Below are 23,299 nucleotides of genomic sequence, written 5' to 3' on the forward strand. Positions count from 1 at the left end.
GTATATCCTCAATATCAATGGTACTTGGGTGTTGCTAAGGTGTAAACCATAATCTATCAAAATGGATGACTGATATTGATGATGACTTGAGCCATCCCGAGACCTTTGTGTGGTGTGACTTGCTTGATCCTTGAGTGTGTTTGTTGCATCCATGCATTAATGCATTCATTCGCAGTCATGTCATCAACAATAAATATTTTTCAAAGAACTTAAGAGGTCTATTTGCAAATTTTCAAACATGGATAAGCAAAGAAGGAATACGAAGAAGTACAGTTTCAGACAACCCGACTTGAAAGAGTTAAGGAGTTTGACATCTTATGTATTGGAGCCTTTGGAGTTCAAAGCTCGCCATGGGAAGCTTCTGTCTATTATTTCTACCAAAGTGGATGTAGGTCTGATGAGTGTGTTGGTGCAGTTCCACGATCCTCTGTATCGATGCTTCACTTTTTCGGATTTCCATCTTTTGCCTACACTTGAGGAGTATGCCTATCATCTGGGTATACCTATTCTTTATCCGTTGTCGTTCAGTGGTTTAGAGAAGATTCCGTTTTTTCAAGAGATTGCTGACATGCTTCATTTGGATGTATCTGCCATTGTTGCTAATATGACTACCAAAGGTGGAATTCAAGGTCTCCCATCTGATTTTCTGATTGCCAAAGCTACTTTGTTTGGGAAGGCCATGAGTAAGGAAGCTTTTGAAGCCATATTTGTACTCCTCATCTATGGGCTAGTGTTATTTCCCAACATCGATAACTTCATGGCTATTAGGATTTTCTCTTCTCTTAATCCCATTCCGACTCTGTTGGATGACACTTATTTCTCTTTGCATATGAGGAATGCGAAGGATGGTGGTTCCATTGTGTGATGTCTGCCTCTGTTGTACAAGTGGTTTATTTCGCACTTGCCTCAGACGCTTGCCTTCAAGGAGAACAAGGGATGTCTACGGTGGTCCGCGAGACTTATGTCTCTCACTAATGATGATATCTCTTGGTATAACCGTGTTTATGATGGCGTTCAGATTATTGATTCTTGTGGTGAGTTATCCAATGTACCTCTTCTTGGTACATGTGGTTGAATTAACTACAACCCTGCATTGGCTCGTCGTCAGCTTGGGTTCCCCTTAAAGGAAAAACCTAACAAAATTTCGTTGGAAGGCTTATTCTTTCAAGAGGGTAAAGATCCCCAAAACTTGAAGTATAAGATGGTCCGCGCCTGGCGCAAAGTTCATAGGAAAGGAAGGAATGAGCTTGGTCCGAAGAATTGTGTTGCTTTGGAACCTTACAACTCTTGGGTGAGGAGGAGAGATCTCGAGTACCGTATGTTGTACGAATATCCGAGACCTACCCCTGTGGTTATGGTTGGGCCTTCAACCCTCCCTAATCAAGGAGTAGAGGGTTGAGAGACGAAGACCGTTCGCGTGCTTGGGTTCGTGAGCGTGAGGAGCTTCTTCAGCAGCTCAAAGATAAGGATGCAATGATAGAGTTTCTAGAGCATCGGGTTATTGATGAGCCTGATGATGTGGTTACTTCTCTTCTTCCTCACTCATCTAGGTTTTGGAAGAGGAAGTATGATTAACTCGCCAAGGAAAAGGCCGACATGGAAGCAACTTATGAGTGAGAGGTGAAGAGGCTTTATGCTACTTATCTTTCGATCTTGAAGGCTTTTGATAATTGATTCTAGGGCTCCATTGGATGTTTATTCTCCTTTCCTCTTGTATTGTATTTGGTTACCAAAACAGTACTACTTCTTGGGTGTAAAAAGTTTCCAAGTAATATTGCTATGAGTATTCCATGTATGTCTTAAAAGTTCAATATTTTCAAAATATTTGAAAATAGATCTCTATAAAGTTCCTCTGATAAAACAAATCATGAGCAGAAGCATTGCATGCATCATATGCATAAGCAGGTTTTGTTCCGAGCTCTTGATCAGTGGTCTAACTCTTTGCTCTTCATTTATTTTGAAGACAAGCTAACGAACCGGTATAACACCCGAGCAAATCATCCGAAGATAATGGAACATCTCGAGCAAGAGAACAAGGACCTGAAGGAAGAGATTGCTAGACTGACTGCCATGATGGAGTCAGTTCTGGCCGTGCAAAGTCAAGCCTCACCAACTCCTGCAACTCCTCCCGCGTGGACAGTCATTTCTGAGGTAGCTACTTCAACGGTGCTTGCTGCCACCGCCCACTTCGCTCCAACTATGCCAGCTGGATTCCCTTGGGGAATGCCATCCAACTTCATTCCAGAGGGTTTTTCCCCTACTCTTGCTTCTATGTCGGCATCTAGCCCGGTCCTATCTGTGCCACCTCCCGTTGTGCACACCTTACCTCGAGTAAAGACACCATTTATCATTCCGAGCCATCTGAGGGCCCGGACGTATATGAAAAAATGGATGAAATGAAAGATCAATTCCTTGAGCTGCGCAAGGAACTGAAGACTTTGAGGGGTAAGGACCTCTTTGGGAAGAGTGCTGCTGAGTTGTGCTTGGTGCCCAACGTTAAAATCCCTGTTAAATTCAAAGTGCCTGACTTTGAGAAGTACAAGGGAAATACATGTCCACTCAGCCATCTTGTGATGTATGCTCGCAAGATGTCAACACAAACATATAACGACCAACTGTTGATTCACTACTTTCAGGATAGCCTGACAGGTGCTGCGCTCCGGTGGTATATGGGGCTGGAGAGTGCAAGCATCCGCACTTTCAACGATCTAGGTGAGGCCTTTGTAAAGCAGTATAAGTATAACATGGATATGGCTCCAGACAGGGACCAGTTGAGGGAAATGTCCTAGAAGGACAAGGAGACCTTCAAGGAATATGCCCATAGGTGGCGAGAACTGGCAGCTCAGATAGTGCCACCCTTGGAGGAGAAGGAGATGACAAAGATCTTCTTGAAGACTTTGAGCTCCTTCTATTACGAGCGCATGATTGTTAGTGCTCCCTCAGACTTCACCGAAATGGTGAATATGGGAATGAGGCTAGAAGAAGGGGTCCTTGAAGGACGTTTATCTCGTGATGATGGTTCCTTAGCAAAGAAGTATGGAGTATTTGCTAGGAAGAAGGATGGGGAGAATCATGTTGTGTCTTCCCATGTTAAGAGAAGGCCCTCTGTGAAGAGGAGAGAAGTTCGTCCAGCCGTCAACCAACACCAGGTGGCTCATATAGCACCTACTTTCAGAGAAGTTCAACAACAACAGGCTTACCTTCCTCGCAACAATAATAACACCAGCACCAGCAACTACGAGAGGAAAAGGGTGACTTTTGACCCGATTCCGATGACATATGTTGAACTTTATCCTTCCTTAATCGATAGGAAGCTGATAACTTCGCCTGATCCTCCTACTGTGCCAGCCAATCCCCAATGGTGGTACAAGCCCGAACTTCACTGTGTGTATCATTCCGGTGCGCCCGAACATGACGTGGAGAATTTTTTTCCTTTGAAGACTAAGGTGCAAGACCTTGTAAGGAGTGGGATACTGTTCTTTGAGGACGTAGGCCCAAATGTGAAGAAGAACCCATTGCCCGAGCATGGAAAGGCAACTGTTAATATGGTTCAGGGGGCCCTAGCAAGTACAAAGTCCTTTATGTGAATGACATAAGGTAGTCCTTAGTAGAGATGCATAAGCTGTTGTGTGAACATAGCCATTATGAGCATGATCATGATAGGTGCCAGGTGTGCACTATCAATGAAAGAGGATGTCGTCAAGTGAGAAAGGACATCCAAGAGATGATAGTTCAAGGGGTGATTGAGATAATTCAGAATCGTAATGAGGATGAAGTTGATGTTATCATTACTGTGTTTAAAATTCCTGAGCCTATTGTTATCAAGTATGATTGCAGCAAGAAGAAGGTATCACCAACTCTTGTGATTAAGCCAGCCGGTCCGGTCCCGTATGTATCAGACAAAACGGTCCCGTACCGATATAATGCAGTCGTGTTGGAAGATGGAAAGGAGGTGTCGTTGCCCTTAACCTCTGTGGTGAGCATTTCTGACGTTAGTGGAGTGACCCGTAGTGGTCGTGTTTTCTCGGCTCAGCCGAAATCCCACGAAGACGTTGTGAAGAAGGATGTTGTCAATCCTGCTGGTCCCGTGGGGACTTCTTCTTCAAATGATTTTGTTCCTGTTGTGAAGGGTGTTGACCCTGTTGTTGTGAAAACCAATAATACTCCTATCCTAGTTGGGCCAGTGTAGCATTTTGAGAGAGGATGGTGATGAGATGTTGAGGCTCATCAAGAGGAGTGAGTATAATGTTGTGGATCAGTTGCTACAAACTTCATCAAAGATATCTGTCTTATCTTTGCTGATGAGTTCAGAGCCACACCGTGAAGCGTTGCAAAGGGTGTTGGACGTGGCATACGTGGATCATGATGTCACAATTGAGCAGTTTGATAGCATTGTTGCAAATATAACCGCTTGCAACAACTTAAGCTTCTGTGACGTTGATCTTCCCGAGAAGGGAAAATACCACAATTTGGCTTTACATATATCCATGAACTGTAAAGATGATGCCCTATCCAATGTGTTGGTGGAGACAGGGTCATCACTTAATGTATTGCCAAAGTCCACTCTTGCTAAACTTTCATATCAGGGGCCTCCCATGAGGCAGAGTGGAGTGGTAGTGAAGGCGTTTGATGGATCGCGCAAAACTGTGATTGGTGAATTAGAGCTCCCAATCAAGATTGGATCTAGTGATTTCCAGATCACTTTCCAAGTCATGGATATTCATCCGTCTTATATCTGTTTGCTTGGCACACCTGAAGGAGATGTGCGATCCAAAATTCAGCGGAAATTAAAATTTTCTCCTTTAGAGATCCTTACGAATGGTCATGATCAGTGATAGAATATTTACCTCTTGTGACGATTGAAACCTTTCGTGCAGATCTCTTGTGATGATCAAAACCTTTGATGCAGATCCACGAAGCTATCACGAACATTGAACGATGACAACGTCTCTACTCAGTCCAAACGAACGGATTCCTTCAATCTGAGTGCTAGCTGGTACGAATGAAGGCTTTGAGTGAGAGAGAGAGAGAGAGAACGAAATTAATGTAACCGCTATTAATGCTTCTGCACAAGGGTTCTATTTATAGAACCACTTGTGTGGGCTTCAAGCTAAAAAACCCACTTAAGTGTATTTTGGCCCATGTCTTATAATATGCCCAAAATCACTTAAGCCCATGGTACCTTACCATATTTCGTATTCTACTCAAGTACACCGTACCTTACGATGTTCTATAATTCACTTAAGGGCACCGTACCTTACGGTATTCCTTAGTTACTCTATCTCTCATCAATCCGTCCTTTGTGTGTGACCCTGTAAGGTTTTCGTGACGTTGGCAATTATATTAAATCACACATTTAACATAATAAACAGTGAGCGGTATCTAGCAACACATCACTGCTACCCAAGACACGAAAATGTCATGTGATCTGACAAAACCTTCTGTGATAATACTTATGTGTATAATTACCCTTTTGCCCTTATGTCTATATTGAACACAAGGCATAGACCGTGTCATCCTTGTCCAGTTCAATATTGGGCCCATAGACATTTATCCTGTTATGCAGGATGGGCAAATTCCATCTAGGTCACTCATGTCCCTCAGCATGCTTCCTGGAGTACCCATCAACTGTCTTTATGGTTATCCAGTTACGGACAACGTTGGATCAGCAATAAAGCACTCGACTCTACATCTAGGATCCATAGTGGTTTCAGGTCGAAGAGTGGAATACACTATTATCACCATGAGAATAACTTATGACACTTTGCATAACTTTCTATATAGTATGCTCATAGAGGGTCAATCCGATATAAATATTACTCCTAATATTCATACCTATGTTTAAGACTTGATAACTCTTTATCCATGATCCATGAGATGTGATCATCAGTCTACAAACATAATAATCTTAATGCTTTAATGTTATCCCACTTCACACTAAAGCTCGACTACAGATACTTTAAGAATAATGTCCTTATGTTTAATGTGTTCTCATGATTAAGTCACACTTAATACATTAAACGGACTATCTATTCCCGGGACTTTATTAATCAACCATAATAAAGAAAATGCCTTTTATTATTAATAAATAATTCGATACAAGTACCAAAAATATTGGCCTCTAGGGCTTACACCAACAATCTCCCACTAGCACTAGAGCCAATCAGGCATACCCCGTATGCCCATTGATCTAGTATGGCCATCATGCTTCTGCTGCGCAAGAGGCTTTGTCAGTGGGTCAGCTATATTGTCAAGTGTAAGTACTTTACATATTTTCACATCTCCTTTACCTATTATCTCTCGAATGAGATGATAACGCCTGAGTATGTGTTTGGATCGTCGGTGAGATCTAGGCTCCTTAGCTTGTGCGATAGCACCATTGTTATCATAATAGAGACCAATGGGATCCACAATGCTAGGGACTATGCCAAGTTCACTAATGAACTTTTTGATCCAAACAACTCCCTTTTCTGCATTTGAGGCAGCAATATACTTGGCCTCGATTGTAGAATCAGCAACTGTATCTTGCTTTGAACTTTTCAAGCTCACAACGCCACCATTTCAGGAAAACACATAACCATTGGAATCATGCATATTAAAGTGTCTCAGAACTTTGTCTATGTATGTACTTTGACTTAGGTCAAGCAGTTTTGTGATCTATCTCTATAGATTCTGATTCCTAATATATAGGCTGCTTCACCTAGGTCCTTCGTAGAAAAGCATTTCCCCACCCAAGACTTTATTTGTTGCAGGGTAGGTATATCATTTCCAATAAGTAATATGTCATCTACATATAATACCAGGAATACGATCATGCTCCCACTAACCCTCTTGTAGACACAAGGCTCATCTTCGTTCTTGATGAATCCATATTGTTTGACTGTTTCATCAAAACAAAGATTCCATGAGTAGGTCACGGGCTCATCTTGATCCATGAGTAATACATCACCTTGATCCATATATCTCAGGTAGGTGACGTATCCTGCCTGACCTACGCTGGTCTTGTTCTACTTGAGCAGGTTGCTCTTACACAACTACTTGTGTTTCCTGCTCCAATTCCTCCATAGGTGTGTCGATGCTTTGTGATTCTTGAATTTCTTCAAGCTCTACTTTCCTCCCACTGGTTCCTTTGGAAATAAAATCCTTTTCTAGGAAAACTCCAGTTCGAGCGACAAACACTTTGCCCTCAGAAGGATTGTAGAAGTAATATCCTCTTGTTTCTTTAGGATACCCCACAAATAAGCATTTGTCAGATTTGGGCTCAAGCTTAGTTGAAATTTGTTGTTTCACATAAACTTCACAACCCCAAATCTTCATGTAAGACATATGTGGTCTCTTACCACTCCATATCTCATATGGTGTCTTATCAACCTTTTTGGATGGAACACGGTTAAGTGTGTAAGTTGTTGTCAATAGTGCATGTCCGCAAATGGAGTTTGGAAGATCGCCGTGACTCATCACGGATTTAACTCATTAGGTTTCATCCTTTTAGTATTACTGTTATAAGTTGGCATTATGAGATCAAGGACATATAGTCCATTGTTCATTTGTGCAGAAGCATAGAATATATCATTCAAATAAATTGAGCAACAATTGTTCTTTATTATAAATAAAAAAACCAAACTTGTCCAAACAAGAAATGGAAATAATATTCCTGCTAATTGCAGGTACATAATAACAGTTCTCTAACTGAATTATTAAACCACTAGGTAAAGTTAATACATACGTTCCTACGGCTAAAGCAACAACCTTTGCTCCATAGCCAACTCGTAGATCGAGTTCACCTTTTGCCAAATCTCTACTCCTTCTCAGCCCCTGCACATTTGTACAAATGTGAGAACCGCATCCAGTATCTAATACCCATGATGCAGAAGTAGATGAATTAATAACAAAAATACCTGAAGTTGAAGTCTCTACTCCATTCTTCTTATCTTCCAGGTACTTTGGGCAGTTTCTCTTCCAGTGTCCGGTCTTACTGCAATGGAAGCAGGTGCCTTCTTTTGCTATGCCTCCATTAGGCTTCAAAGCAGCAATGGTGGGTTTGGGTTTGGCAACTTCCTTGCCCTTCCCTTTATCACCCTGCTTAGTGGGCCTTTTGTTCTGTCTCTTTCCATTTCCGATCATCAGAATGGACTTCCCTTTTGACTTCAGATTCTGCTCGGCAATTCTTAACATGGTGAGCAGTTCAGGAAGAGATTTGTCCATATCAATCATATTGAAATTTAGGACAAATTGACTGAAACTATCTGGCAATGATTGCAAGATCAAATCAGTCGCAAGTTCCTTTTCGAGGGGAAAACCCAATCTCTCAAGGTTTTCCACATACCCAATCATCTTGAGTACATGGGGACCTACAGGGGCTCCCTCAGCTAACTTGCTTTGGAAAAGGGCTTTTGAAACTTCAAATCTCTCATGCCTTGCTTGCTCTTGATAGAGCAGCTTCAGGTGTTCGATCATATCGAACGCTGACATGTTCTCATGTTGTTTTTGCAATTCTGAGTTCATGGTAGCTAGCATGAGACAAGCAGTTTCATTGGCATCATCTACATGCTTCTTATAAGCATCTTTTTCTGCCTTAGGTGCAGAACTAGGAGGTTCCTCTTCAGGAACAGGTGTCTCCAAGACATACAGCTTTTTATCATGTTTGAGGACAATCCTCAGGTTTCGGTGCCAATCCATAAAATTTGTCCCAGACAATTTTTCCTTATCAAAGATTGATCGCAAGATGTTGTTAGAGGTGTTTGCTGTCATGGTAATCTACACAAGGATTAATGAAAATATAAGTATCATTGACATATTTAATTAGGCCTTTAATTAAATATGCTCCCACTATTTTACTCAAAACAAATGACCCTCATCATTTGATTTGGAAAATCCCGTTGGAAGATTTTCTAGTGGGTCGAGATCCATATTTCACTTCGTTCTAAGTCCGCGTAGGCGGATTACACAAAACTAGGTTATTTAGGTAGGAACTCCTTCCAATTGTATCTCATACAACTCTCGAAAATTTCAGTTGGGTGAATAACTCCTTATTCCAATCCATCATATGGATCATTCCCAACTCTTGCTTCTAAACATATATAAGAAAATTATAATCAAGTTTGACTCATCGTTTTAGCAGTTGGAGATTACAATTATCCCATCGCACCTTAACTAATACAAAACATGCACCTCGCGTAGGCGAAACCAACATTATTCGATACCAGTCTTGATGAGTGCTAAAACTTGGAATGCAAACATATATAATATTCTCATCATTTGTTTAGTTAAGTTTGACCCATTGTTTTAACAGTTGGATATTACAATTATCCCATCGCACCTTACTAATATATAGATCATGCACCTCGCGTAGGCGAAACCTACATTATCCATTACTAGTCTTGATGAGTGTTAAAACTTGGAAAGCATAAACTTAATATTTAGCTTGGAAAGCATCAACATATATTCACATGCATCAACATACATACACAATGAAACAGTAATGGCCCCTAGCGCAATTGTTCTCCCAAGCCAATGAGAGAACCTAAGCTAACCTAATAACGATCTAAGCTTCTCCAAGCAAGATCTTCAAGGTTGTCCTCCTTTAATATTGAATTCTTTTCTAAGCTTCTCCAAACAAGATCTTCAAGGTTGTCCTCCTTTGATCTTCAAGGTTGTCCTCCTTTGATATTGAAATCTTCTCTTTCTTCATAACATTACATTCCAGAAGAAACTCGTTTTACATACGGGGGTTTGAGATGAGAAAAGAAGTTACATTAAGAGATCAAAAGGAGAGGCACGACACACAGGTCGTATTTAAAAACCCAAAACAAAATGAAGGAAGACTAAGGCCATAACTGATCACCATAAGGCAATAATGATAAACACATTATTATTATTATTATTATTAATTTTTAATTCCTTTAATTAAACCCAAAACATAATTAATGAACAATTCATTTGAAATGGACATTGTTTTGCTTCAACACAACTCTTGCACAATCACAAAACAGAAACCCTGAGTGTGACGACCATCACAAGCATGTTACGACCGTCACAGGCTTGTTACGACCGTCACAGCCTTGTTACGACCGTCACGCGGCCAAAAACAGACACGCCTAAAATTATGGATTTGTGAGTGTGACGACCGTCACAAAGCACGTGACGACCGTCACGTCCAGCTTGTTACGCTCGTCACAAGCTCGTGACGAACATCACACGCAGCTTGTTACGATCGTCACAAGTCCATGATGATTGTCACGCGGTCAAAAACCAGTGCTTTGAAACAGTCAACAGACGTGTTCCAACAAGCCCTAAATTCACAACTCCTTGACGACACAACCCTTGCGCCGTCACCAACCCTAATGCGCCAATTTCAGACCGTCAAACACACCTCGATTGTTGATTCAGTATGATTGATCAACAGGTCATTGCTTCACCATACTAATGTCGGATTCCGAAGCAAATGACCGTTGACCGCTCAAAGGAAAACAACCATTTAGTGTTTGAATGAATGAAACAGAAACAATATATCACATATACCGTACTTTGCATTAGGATTACTTATATCATATATAAGTTGATCGGTCTCAATTGTGTAATATATGGACGATCGATGTATCGCTGCTTCACCATACTAATGTCGGTACCGAAGCATAGTCAACATCAATCATCCAACTCGTACACTCATGATGCCAAATTCAATTACCCGTTTAATTAATTAATTCATTCTGTCTTTTGATCATATTAATACAGAAAATAAACAACTATCCGAGTCATGGTTTCGTAAGTGGCTCTGATACCACTGAAGGAGAATTGCGATCCAAAACGCAGCGGAAATTAAAATTTTCTCCTTTAGAGATCCTTACGAATGGTCATGATCAGTGATAGAATATTTACCTTTTGTGACGATTGAAACCTTTCGTGCAGATCTCTTGTGACGATCAAAACCTTTGATGCAGATCCACGAAGCGATCACGAACGTTGAACGATGACAACGTCTCTACTCAGTCCACACGAACAGATTCCTTCAATCTCAGTGCTAGCTGGTACGAATGAAGGCTTTGAGTGAGAGAGAGAGAGAGAGAGAGAGAGAGAGAGAGAGAGAGAGAGAGAGAGAGAGAGAACGAAATTAATGTAACCGCTATTAATGCTTTTGCACAAGGGTTCTATTTATAGAACCACTTGTGTGGGCTTCAAGCTAAAAAGCCAACTTAAGTGTATTTTGGCCCATGTCTTATAATATGCCCAAAATCACTTAAGCCCATGGTACCTTACCATATTTCGTATTCTACTCAAGTACACCGTACCTTACGATGTTCTATAATTCACTTAAGGGCACCGTACCTTACGGTATTCCTTAGTTACTCTATCTCTCATCAATCCGTCCTTTGTGTGTGACCCTGTAGGTTTTCGTGACGTTGGCAATTATATTAAATCACACATTTAACATAATAAACAGTGAGCGGTATCTAGCAACACATCACTGCTACCCAAGACACGAAAATGTCATGTGATCTGACAAAACCTTCTGTGATAATACTTATGTGTATAATTACCCTTTTGCCCTTATGTCTATATTGAACACAAGGCATAGACCGTGTCATCCTTGTCTAGTTCAATATTAGGCCCATAGACATTTATCCTGTTATGCAGGATGGGCAAATTCCATCTAGGTCACTCATGTCCCTTAGCATGCTTCGTGGAGTACCCATCAATTGTCTTTATGGTTATCCAGTCACGGACAACGTTGGATCAACAATAAAGCACTCGACTCTACATCTAGGATCCATAGTGGTTTCAGGTCGAAGAGTGGAATACACTATTATCACCATGAGAATAACTTATGACACATTACATAACTTTCTATATAGTATTCTCATAGAGGGTCAATCCGGTATAAATATTACTCCTAATATTCATACCTATGTTTAAGACTTGATAACTCTTTATCCATGATCCATGAGATGTGATCATCAGTCTACAAACATAATAGTCTTAATGCTTTAATGTTATCCCACTTCACACTAAAGCTCGACAACGGATACTTTAAGAATAGTGTCCTTATGTTTAATGTGTTCTCATGATTAAGTCACACTTAATACATTAAACAGACTATCTATTCCAGGGACTTTATTAATGAACCATAATAAAGAAAATGCCTTTTATTATTAATAAATAATTCGATATAAGTACCAAAAATATTGGCCTCTAGGGCTTACACCAACAAGACCATGGATTCATGAGGTAGGCACCGTGACATCCACCCTGCACCAAAAGTTGAAGTTCGTGAAGAACAAGAAGTTGGTGGTAGTAGGGGGGGAGAAGGCTCTCTTGGTCAGCCATTTATCTTCCTTCTCCTATATTGATGTTGAGGATGAGGTTGGGACTCCGTTCCAAGCTTTATCTATTGTCGAGCCTTCTAGGAAAGGACTTTCTTCATTTGTCTCCTACAATGACGCGAAGTTGGCCATTAAGCATGGTGCAACTACTGGTTTGCGGAAAATGATCAAGTTAGAAGATAACAAGTCCCGGGCTGGCATAGGGTACTCTTCTGGTGTTTCTAATGATCGTGGGTTGTTTCAGAGTGGAGGTTTCATCCACACTGTTAAAGATCAGGAAGTTAATTCCATCGTGGAAGAAGATGAAGAGGAAGACCTTGGCAACTTTGTCATACCCGGAAGAATCTGCAATAATTGGGTCGTTGTTGATGTTCCAACAGTTATCCATAAGTCAACGTAATGTGTTCATTTTGTTTAAAAACCTTTCTCCCATGCCAAAAGGAGAAGTGAAGACATTGTTGGCATAATTTGATTAATAGAATGATATTCATTCAATAATCGCATGTTAAATGTTTGTTTTTCTCAAATTATTTTTCCTTTTTGTTTTTTGCATGAAATTGGTGATCACCATAAAACCCTAAAAACAGAATAAAATCAATCTTTTCATCTGTATAATGATTTGCCTTGTTTGAATTCTAAAATCTCTTTTATACTCAAAATCATTATGCAGGTTAATCAAACCCATTGAACATAATGATCCAACACCATCTCCCAACTTTGAGTTCCCTGTATTTGAGGCAGAAGAAGATGATGTTGAAGAGATTCCTGATGAGATAACCCGTCTGCTTGAGCACGAGGAGAAGATCATTCAGCCACATCTTGAAAATCTGGAAACAGTCAACTTGGGGTCTGAAGACTGCATTCGTGAAGTAAAGATTGGGGCACTCCTTGAAGAGTCTGTTAAGAAGGGGTTGATTGAGTTGCTACGAGAATATGTCGATGTCTTTTCCTGGTCGTATGAAGACATGCCTGGTCTAGATACCGATATTATGCAACATTTCTTGCCATTAAAGCCTGAGTGTGTGCATGTGAAGCAGAAGCTCAGAAGAATTCATCCTGATATGGCAGTGAAGATTAAAGAAGAAGTTCAAAAGCAAATTGATGCTAGGTTTCTGGTGACTTCTACATATCCTCAATGGATGGCCAATATTGTGCCCGTGCCTAAGAAAGATAGAAAAGTCCGAATGTGTGTGGATTACTATGACTTGAATAAAGCTAGTCCAAAAGATGTTTTTCCTCTACCACACATTGATATGTTGGTAGATAATACAACTAAGTTCAATGTCTTTTCGTTTATGGACGGATTTTCCGGTTATAATCAGATTAAAATGGCACACGAGGATATGGAGAAGACAACATTCATCACACCTTAGGGAACATTCTGTTATCGAGTGATGCCCTTCGGTTTGAAGAACGCCATAGCCACGTATCAACAAGCTATGACTACCTTATTTCATGATATGATGCACAAGGAGATTGAGGTGTATGTTGATGATATGATTGCAAAGTCGAAAACAGAAGTTGAACATGTAGAACACTTGTTGAAGCTTTTCCAGCGTTTGAGGAAGTACAAGCTCCGCTTGAATCCGAACAAGTGTACATTTGGAGTCCGTTCCAGCAAGTTATTGGGCTTTATTGTCAGCTATAGCAGGGTATTCGTTACTTATAGATTTATTGACTAAATCAAAAGTAAATCATACAGTTCGAGTCGCCACCGCACTTCTATTTATCCAAAGGAAAGGTTAGAAAGCAAACAAAAACCGAGAAGTTTTATCAAATCAAAAACTAATAAAAATGTCAGAGATCTCGGTAAGGGGGTTGGTTATGCAATGGGAAGGTTTTAAGCCCCCAAAACATCCTAGGTACTCCTAGGGAGCCCTTTTCACAATTGTTGTAAGATAGGTTGGTATTTGTGAAAAAAATTATTTGTGCAAACATGATTGGGGAGATGAGAGAAGAATGTATAAATTATTTACAATTTTTGTGTTTGAATGGATAAACCCATTGCCTACGTACCATCTTGAAAAAGATTAGGATCAAAACCTCGTAGTTCGGGGTAAAAATCTCAAAACAAGTTGGTGAATTAGTTGGTCCAAAAGCCTTAAGGTCTTTTGTTATCCAAGGGAGAAAACTCAACCTAAAACCACAAATCCACCATGTGAGGATAGCTTCAACATGCTAGTGAGGGGTTAACCCTATAATAAGCATGTAAGTCTTATTGTCCATCACTAAGGATATAGGTGAGTATTATATCAACCTCAAGGATAACTCAAACCTAATAGCTAATGTTTATGAAAAGCTTTGATAAGAAGTGGCCATTGAAACCACAAAAACAATTGAGTGAGTTGTATTTACCAATGAAAAGTATTTACAAAATATGGTCAAAGTTGACTTAGGATTCAATTCAAAATAAGTGTTATGAAAAGAAAGGTTGAAAATCAAAAGCATAATGCTTATGTTTCTAATGTTGAAAACAAATATTAATGTTTGCACAAAAGTTTTGGCTTGGGTTATAGTGGAGGGAAGAAGAAGAATGGCTAAGATCCTAAACATACAAAGATGAAGGAAGAGAAATAAAACCACAAGTCGAGTTCCCTTCTTGAGATCATATTGATGATCCAAGTAGCTCCCATCCTTTGGAATAAGCAAGCAAATAAGCAAGTAACTCAAGCAATCAATCACATAACAATCAAGCTCCTAGGAATCTTCCAATGGCTTTTGTATTTCTCACTTTGGATGCTCATGACAATGGTTCTTCACTTTGGCTCAAATTGGGATCCCTAGCACAAGAACACACACATAAAAAAGTTCTATAATGCAAACAAAGAATGGACAAGAGGGAGTTTAGAAATTAGGTCATTTCAAAGTCCTCTTCAAGATTAAGCATTCTAAAGGCATGAGGCCTAGTTGCTCTTTGACATTTTTCTTCTTTTATAGCATTCTAAAGGCATGAGGCCTAGTTTCTCTTTGACTCCATTTAGCATAGGGAATGTCCTAAAGTCTAAGTCCTTTTGTCCATTTGCATTTGGTTCACAACAATCAAAACAAAACACAAGCACAATAATATATACAAAATTATGTGCTCAAGTGAGCAAAAGGCAAATTGCATTAACATAAACATGAGCTCAAGTGAGCAAAGGGCAAAAGCAAATGAATAATGTACAAGAATATTAAATTGCATAAAGTAAATTGCAAGAATTAAATGACTTGAAGTAAAAGTTAATGGTCAATAGTTAGTGTTAGTGTGCCATAAGGAAATTTAGTGCTATGTTAAGCAATCGTAAATGGATTAATGTAGTAGTCACACCTATCTGAGACCGGTCAATAAAAATATAGGCAACGAACACAATTTAGAGACCTTGACTAGTAAGCCAAACTCCTACAAATTGCCATGCCAAAAGAAAATGAGAATGATTTTGTATTGATTTTAGTTTTTTGCTTGATTAAGAAGTAACCTATCCTTAATGCAAAGCCATTCACTTGATCTTTGATCAAGATGAATTAGATTTGAATCAAGGAAGGTTAAACCTCCTATACATCAAGGCTAACCACCAATCTTTAACTCATTCATCAAAAAGAAAAAGATGAAGAAGAAGATGAATAAGAATGTACATTAATGGAATTCAAATGAAGTAAGTAAAGCACATTGACCAACGATAGATAGAATCAAGGTCAAACAATAGTAAACAGAAGAAAAATGAAACTTAAAGGTCAAGAAACAAATAAAATATTTTTTGCATTTCTGGAAATTAAAATAAAATTTGCATTAAAATAAACAATTAAAGGTCAAACTTCAAATCCATTTCAAATTAACTTTGAAAAGTCCAAATGGATCATCCTAAGTTCAACAAGGTCAAACAAAGTTTGACAAAAAATTTCAGCATTTTTAGAAACCAGAAACTATTTTTAATCAATTAAAAATGAATAGAAAATAACCTAATTAAACTAAAATCTCAAATAAATCTCAATTCAATTAATAAATTGATGAGACTATTTTTCATAGATCTATCATCATTAATAAATTGATGAGACTATTTTTGAATATCAGAACCTATTTAAAATGAATTAAAAATAACTAGAAAAGAGAAAATTCACAAAAAATATCAAATGATAAAATAAAAAATATTAAAAATCATTTTTGAAAACTAAAAATTAAAAGGGAAATCATGCAATTGGTCCCATATTTTTTGGAATTAAAATGAAAGAGTTATGATTTTTTGAAATAAAATGAAATAAAATAAATATAATGGATTAAATCTTAAAATAGGAAAAACCACGTGCGTTGGATGAGGTCTCATTAATTGACCTGGCACATCTAATGGTCCACAGGCGCGCGCTCGCCATGAGTCCAAGTTGTAAGACCCCAATTTTGTCCCTAAGATCCCTCATGACATCATAACATTGCATTTGCATTGCCTCAAGGATCATAAGCATCTTGGTTCCCTTTGCCTTTGGGGTGGGACCCCTTGTGAGTGGTTTGAGATCACCAACCATGATTGAATTTATATCATGGCTTTTCTTATTTTGTTTACTAACCAAAAGCACAAAAATATGTCACTAACATCTTTTGTTTGTAGCTTGAGCAATCACAAGGTCAAGAGCTTCAAGGAGATCCTTTGTGCAGAGATATGGCCAAGTGAAGATGATAGCAAGCATGGTAATGGCCAAGTAAAATATGCCTCCCTAGCATCTCAATTCATCATTTTGATCAAAGCAAGTCAAAGGGTTTGAGGTTTGTTCCCCAAGGAAACCCTAGTTCATCTCTTCATCATTCACAATGCCTTGCTCTTGAAGCAACCTCATCCCATGATCAAATACAATCAAGGGAAGTTATTTAATTCATATATTTTCATGCATATTTGAACTTATTTGAGTACCCTCAATCATCAATCCATCAAGATATGAGTGATGGACTTGAGAAGTTGATCAGTCAATTCATCTGACTATTTGGAAATACACTGAGACCTAACTCTTTATGTGTTGGTCAAATGGAGATGATCCAAAAAGTAAATATGTTATTTAGGACATTATGAACAACTTTCATGTTCATCAAAAATAGATTTGAAACTTGGAAGGTCATCTCCCATTCCAAGACATTATAGGTCATTTTGACTGAAACCCTAATTCTGGGTCAACTTCCCAAGAACATAACTCATTCATTTTTTATGGTTTTGAGGTGGGATTAAATGAATTGGAAAGCTCAAGATGTTTACTTAAAATGTTATGTTGAACAAAATTTCAAAATCTCAAAGGAAATACATGTGATAATGCAAAACATTATAGGTCACTTTGGACCAAATGCATTGAAAGGCAAAAATGTCCAACTTCAAGTGCCCATAACTATTTCATAAAAAATCCAAATGATGCAAAATTTAAGTCCATTTTGATTGTATTGAAACTATCTACAACCTTTGTGTTGTAGGTTTTTTCATTTGGGTCTTGCATCATCAAAACAGAAGGGCTTGAACATTGTCCAAATTTGGAAACTTTGCCTTTGCATGTTTTGCACACTACACTTTAAACTCAAAATTCACTAGTTTCCACACTTCAAATGGATTTTTGCCCAACATAACATTTGTTCCTTACATCAAGACATTTCCAACCATTACTCACATGCTCATGTTTGGATTTGGCAAATGGCATTTTCGTAGAGGAGAAGTTTTAGGCATAATTGTGCATAACATGATGAAACTCATTATACAAGCTTGTGCCTTGCCAAATCCACGACCGTTTCAGCTCAATTATGCTTCAAAGTGCATTTGGCATTGGATTTGGGCCTTTTGAATGATCATGCAAGCCCATGCAATGAGTATCCATTTGCCATGCACACGGATTGATCACACTTGCCTTGCCTCTCCATCTATAAATAAGAGCCTCACTCCATTCAAATGTCATCCATGAATCGACCTGAAGTGCTGCAGAAATCAAAACCGAGCCACACCTAAAGGAACTATTTCAATTTTCTTCAATTTCTCAAATCTGAAATTCAACTAAATCAGGTTGAATTTCTAGATCTAAAGTTCCTAGTGTAACACCCCAAAATTTGCCCTCCTCATTCATGCATTCATTTGATTTAACATTTCATATTGCATTTCATCATGTCAATCAGAATCAGATCCAAGAAGCTTGAACATCATCCAAGACACTTTGTTGGTTCTATCCGGGTGATCAGTCAACACAAGGGAAAAACTTGAGTTACTTCCAACAGGTTCAAATGGGGCCTATTCATCATTCAAAACGCTAATCTTGAAGGAGCAAAAATCTGTCCCTGAGCTGTCATGTTCTCTAGGCGAGCAGAATGGTTCGCCTAGCGAATCTGGACTGTCATGCTCGCTAGGCGAGCAAATCCTTCGCTAGGCGAAGCCCACGCGTTTTTGAAAATATAACAGAAAGTCATGGGCTTGAGTTGCTTTCATTTGAGCCCACCAAGCCACGAAAATCAGGCTATAAATTCTAAATTTCAGTGAAACAAAACCCTAGCTAGAGACCGAGAGAAAAAGAGAAAAAGAGAGAAGAGCTAACAGGATTCAGAGCAGCCTCTGACTCACACACTTTGCCACTCCCATCTCACACAAACCCACGGCACCGGGCGATTCAATTTGATCCGATCTCTCCAATCAGGTTTGCCTTATTCCCATTACCTTATGCTTTCAATGTGAAATTTCTGAATGTATGAGGTATTTTGTTTGAATTTGGAAGAGTGGGTATCGTTAGGTTTTGTATGCGGGTTTAGATGTGCATGAATCTGTAGAACAATACCTTGAATGTTTGATCACTTAATCTCTGAATCAGGTACCACAGGGTTTGGGGTTTCTGAGATCGTACCGTTATCCATGAAGAACCCAAAACCCGCAGGCGTTCGCTAGCACCATCGCTAGGCGAGCTTGCAGCGAAGCTTCGCTAAGCCTTCGCTAGGCGAAGCAGTAGCGAGCGTGACAGTAATTGATTTTTTCTGTTTGCTCTGATCTGCTTTGTGTTTGTCATGGCATGTTTTCTCCTGATTCCATCTTGTTTCTCTAACCTGTTTGTTGAGTTTTTGTGAGGGTTCACCTGACTCTTGCAGAGATGGCTTTCTTGGTATTCCACTTTATTTGTGGGATACCACCTGGAGGTTTATTCCGATTACCTGTACTGACTTGCTTTCCTTGATGATGCTAGCTTGAGAGACCTCTGGGTTTCTTATTTCTTTAATTGTTGTTACTTCGGATCTTTATCCGTGCGGTAACCTCCTGATCCCTTTATTTTTCCCTCATTTTACCGCTTTCTTAGCTGGAAGACCTCGATAGGAGGCGATGTTTTTGTGTGTTTACTTTTGTGCCTAAAGACCTCCAAGAAGAGGCATCAGTGCTAAAGACCTCCACGGAGAGGCAATTGACGGATAAAAGGGATTAGCAATCAATCCGTCGTTATTCAGTGCGTCGTTCTTTAAGCTCACACTACGTGTCGATGCTTCAGAACAAAAGCCCAAGATCTTTTGTCCGGTCGGTCAGTGGAGAGGGTTCCATCTTTCTGAAACCCCACGCCTTGTCATGAGCTCACCCTGCCCAGGGTTAAGAGCTATGAGGTCTTATCCTCATTACCCTTCTGATCTTCTCACCCTGATGTTCAATGTCAGTGGTTAAGAGCCCATTTAATTACCCTCCCATGGCTTATTTGTCGAGGTTGATATGACCCCTCTTGACTAAAGCCCTACCCATGTATGTTTGAGCCCCTTGCTGGCGTGTTTACTTTAAGATACATGTTTTGTGTGATGTGATCGTCTCCCCATAGGTTTGCTAGGCTTCGCATAGTCTCCCGTTTGCATGGAAATTAAGGTAGCACTATTCCTTTGCCTAGGACTTCCTTTTTGCATGAGTATCCCTAACACAAACAAACTCATTGATTTTTATTCTCCTAAGAACACGTTAACTCCTTCTACTACTGGCGAGTAAGTCTCCAAAGGTCGAGCATCTGGTAGATTGCGTAGTAACGTTGTTCATCCAAAAAACACAAACCCGTAGTTAGCCGAACTACGTTTTGCTCTGATTCTCATTCCAGATGAGATACGTAGGCATAAGACGTGATGTCTTAGAGAGCACACTAATCCTTAACCCATAGGTAGCTGAGCTACGAAGACTCTGATTCTCATATTCATATGAGATACGTATGCAGTGGATGCGACATCCGTGCGAGTCACTTCCTTTTAGTTAATAGTACATTAGATGAACCCACACCCTTTAGACAAGAACAACAAGAGTGGATCCCATAGAGTACTACGGATGCGTAGGGGTGCTAATACCTTCCCTTCGCATCGACTCTCGAACCCAAGATTTGGTTGCGAGACCTCGTCTTTTCCTTTCCGTTTTCCAGGTTTACTTCGAGCGTTACCTTTCCCTCCTTTGGGATAAATAATGCACGGTGGCGACTCTTCTATCTTTTCCCTCCTTCGCCGGTAGTTTTTTTCGCAAGTTGCGACAACTGGCGACTCTGCTGGGGACCCAGTTTCCCTAAGCGAGTCCCTCCTAGCTTTTGTAGATTTCTTGTTTGTTGGGTGTTTATTCTTTTGTACAGTTATTTATTTTTCAGCACTTGTGCACATATCATCGCTGTGTCTGTTGGCTCTGTTGGTTTGTTTGTTTGTGGGAGTGGGATGTTCTGTGTGAGATAGGCCCAATACACAAGCCTGAGTGCACTTAGGATTAGCGTGGTTTCACATGCCCTCACGTTCCGTCTCGGTCCGATGTTGGAATGTGAAAACACAATTCAGATGTGGATCTTTCTAGAGAATTTTGTGTTGTGGATCTCCTACAGTGCTAGAGCTATCTAGGAGAACCGTTAAGTCTGGATGACCTTTAGGATGACCTTTACCTTAATTTCATGGGGACTTGGCTGAGACACTCCTCTTATAGTGGTAATGCCAAACCGGAAACGGTGGACGTATTATTACTATTCGGCCTGAGAGTTCGTGATATCAATGTCTCTACCCTTTAGCCTCCGCATGTGAGCTGTGTGGGTTGTTTACAGGTGTGCAGGAACCCTTGACCTCATAATACTCTGATATCTGATACCTGGTACCTGATCATCATGGTTCTATTTCCTGGATCTGAACTTTTGAGGACTTCTTCACAGAGAACAGCCCGTGGTTCAATATATATGGCCGGAACCGGTCACATGTCCTTTGCATTGCATAACATCATCTGCATATTTGCATGCAACATCTCATGCTTATTCATTTGCAGGGTATTCCCTTTCTCGGTTCGGTTTGGCTGATCTGTGCTTATTATGGAGGCTCCCAGGAAGAGTAATGTGACCTATCAATTCTTCGATACCAAGATCGGCCCATTGCGTCAGATAACAGCTTTGATTACTCCTGACCATGTGGGTTTATTCCGGGATACTTATGGCAACATCTTGCCTATGGTTGAAGACTTGGATGCTTCTCAGAGGAGTCTGATACATACTTGCTTGCAGTTTTATGATCCTCAGTTACGTTGCTTCACTTTTCAGGATTTCCAGTTGGCTCCTTTATTGGAAGAGTATGCTATGATCTTGGGTGTTCCTCTACAACATTGTGTCCCTTTCAACTCCGATATGCCTCCACCAGAGCATAAGGATATTGATAAGGCTCTTCATCTAGAAGTGTTTCTTGTGAAGGAAAATCTCTCTTCTAAGGGAGGTCTGTCTGGTTTCCATCTGGATTTTGTGGTAGATAAAGCCGAAGAGTGTGCTGCTCACCGAAATTGGGAGGCTGTGTGTGCTCTGTTAGCATTGGGTGTCTATGGTATTATGCTATTCGCCGATGAACCGAAATTCGTGAGTATGAGTGCTATTCATATCTTTCTGCTAAAGAACCCAGTTCCCACCCTTCTTGGTTATTTCTATTTTTCGGTGCATAATAAGAATGAGAAGAGACGAGGGAGATTGGTCAGATGTTGCGCTCCATTGTTCCATAAGTGGCTCGTGGGGCACTTGCCAAATGACGATGGTTTTCTAAATCCGCATCAAGCCAGGAATTGGGCTAGAAGGTTGGTTGTCTTGACTGCTAAAGACAGCAGATGGTGTAATCAGAATACCAAAGGTGGTGATTTTGTGGTTAGATGTGGGAAATACCCTAATGTACCATTGTTGGGTATGAAGGGTTGTATCAACTATAACCCGATTCTTTTGAGAAGACAATTAGGGTATGCCTTGACTCACGCTCCTAAGGATCAAGATCTGGTGGAATCTTTATACTTCCCAGTGCAAGATAATCTAGAGCTGGTTAAGCAAGCTGCCGGAGCTTGGAGGAATATTCAGACTAAAGGTGTTATTGTCTATGGAAAATGTAACAACATCTCTTCTTCCTAGTACAATAGTTGGTTGCGAGAAAGAGCTCGGATTACTCTTGTACCTTTCTCTATGGGAGAACCATCTGACCCGGTTATTGTTGAGTTTGTCAACATGGTTGAGTACAACAGTTTGAAGCAAGAAAAGGGAAAAGCCGATAAGTTGAATACGAAGCTGAGTGAAGGCCTCAGGAAAACTTTGTGCGCTAAGAAAGAAGCTGAGAGAGAAGTTCAAAGATTGAATGAGCTTCAAAAACAAATCAATGAGAGGATTGCTGAAGATGCTGATTATATCCGTAAAGTCTGTTCAGGTGAGGATATACTGAAGAAAGCCTGCAAGGCTGCTAAGGAGCAGTTAGGAAGAGCTGAATATAGGCTTATTGAGTGCCAGCAAAGGTGGGAAGAATTGTCTGATCGCCGAAGACAGGTTGAGATAGAAATCACAACAGAAAATGAACAGTTGAAGTGTAAGGAGAACAAGCATCGTGAAACACTTCGATTGGCTGAACAAGAGATCGTCGAACTAAAGATTCGAGCAGGGGTCAAGAGAACAAAAGAACAAGACAAGTACAAGAAACTGGAAGAAGCAGTCAAGATGAGGAACTTGTTGATTCAAGGCCTTACAGAACACCCTAATGACCCGGTTACAGAGGCGCTTCTTAAGGATGTCCGAGA

General features: G+C 40.0%; 1 protein-coding gene across 1 annotated transcript; it reads left to right on the forward strand.

Moving 5' to 3' along the window:
• The first annotated feature begins 21,581 nt into the window (after window positions 1-21,581).
• Window positions 21,582-22,646, forward strand: LOC127137134 (uncharacterized). The gene has a single exon (XM_051063619.1). The coding sequence runs from the start codon at window positions 21,582-21,584 to the stop codon at window positions 22,644-22,646; it is 1,065 nt and encodes a 354-aa protein (XP_050919576.1).
• Window positions 22,647-23,299: the final 653 nt, after the last annotated feature.

This window comes from Lathyrus oleraceus, chromosome 4 (assembly GCF_024323335.1).
Source record: "Lathyrus oleraceus cultivar Zhongwan6 chromosome 4, CAAS_Psat_ZW6_1.0, whole genome shotgun sequence".
Taxonomy (NCBI): Eukaryota; Viridiplantae; Streptophyta; class Magnoliopsida; order Fabales; family Fabaceae; genus Lathyrus; species Lathyrus oleraceus.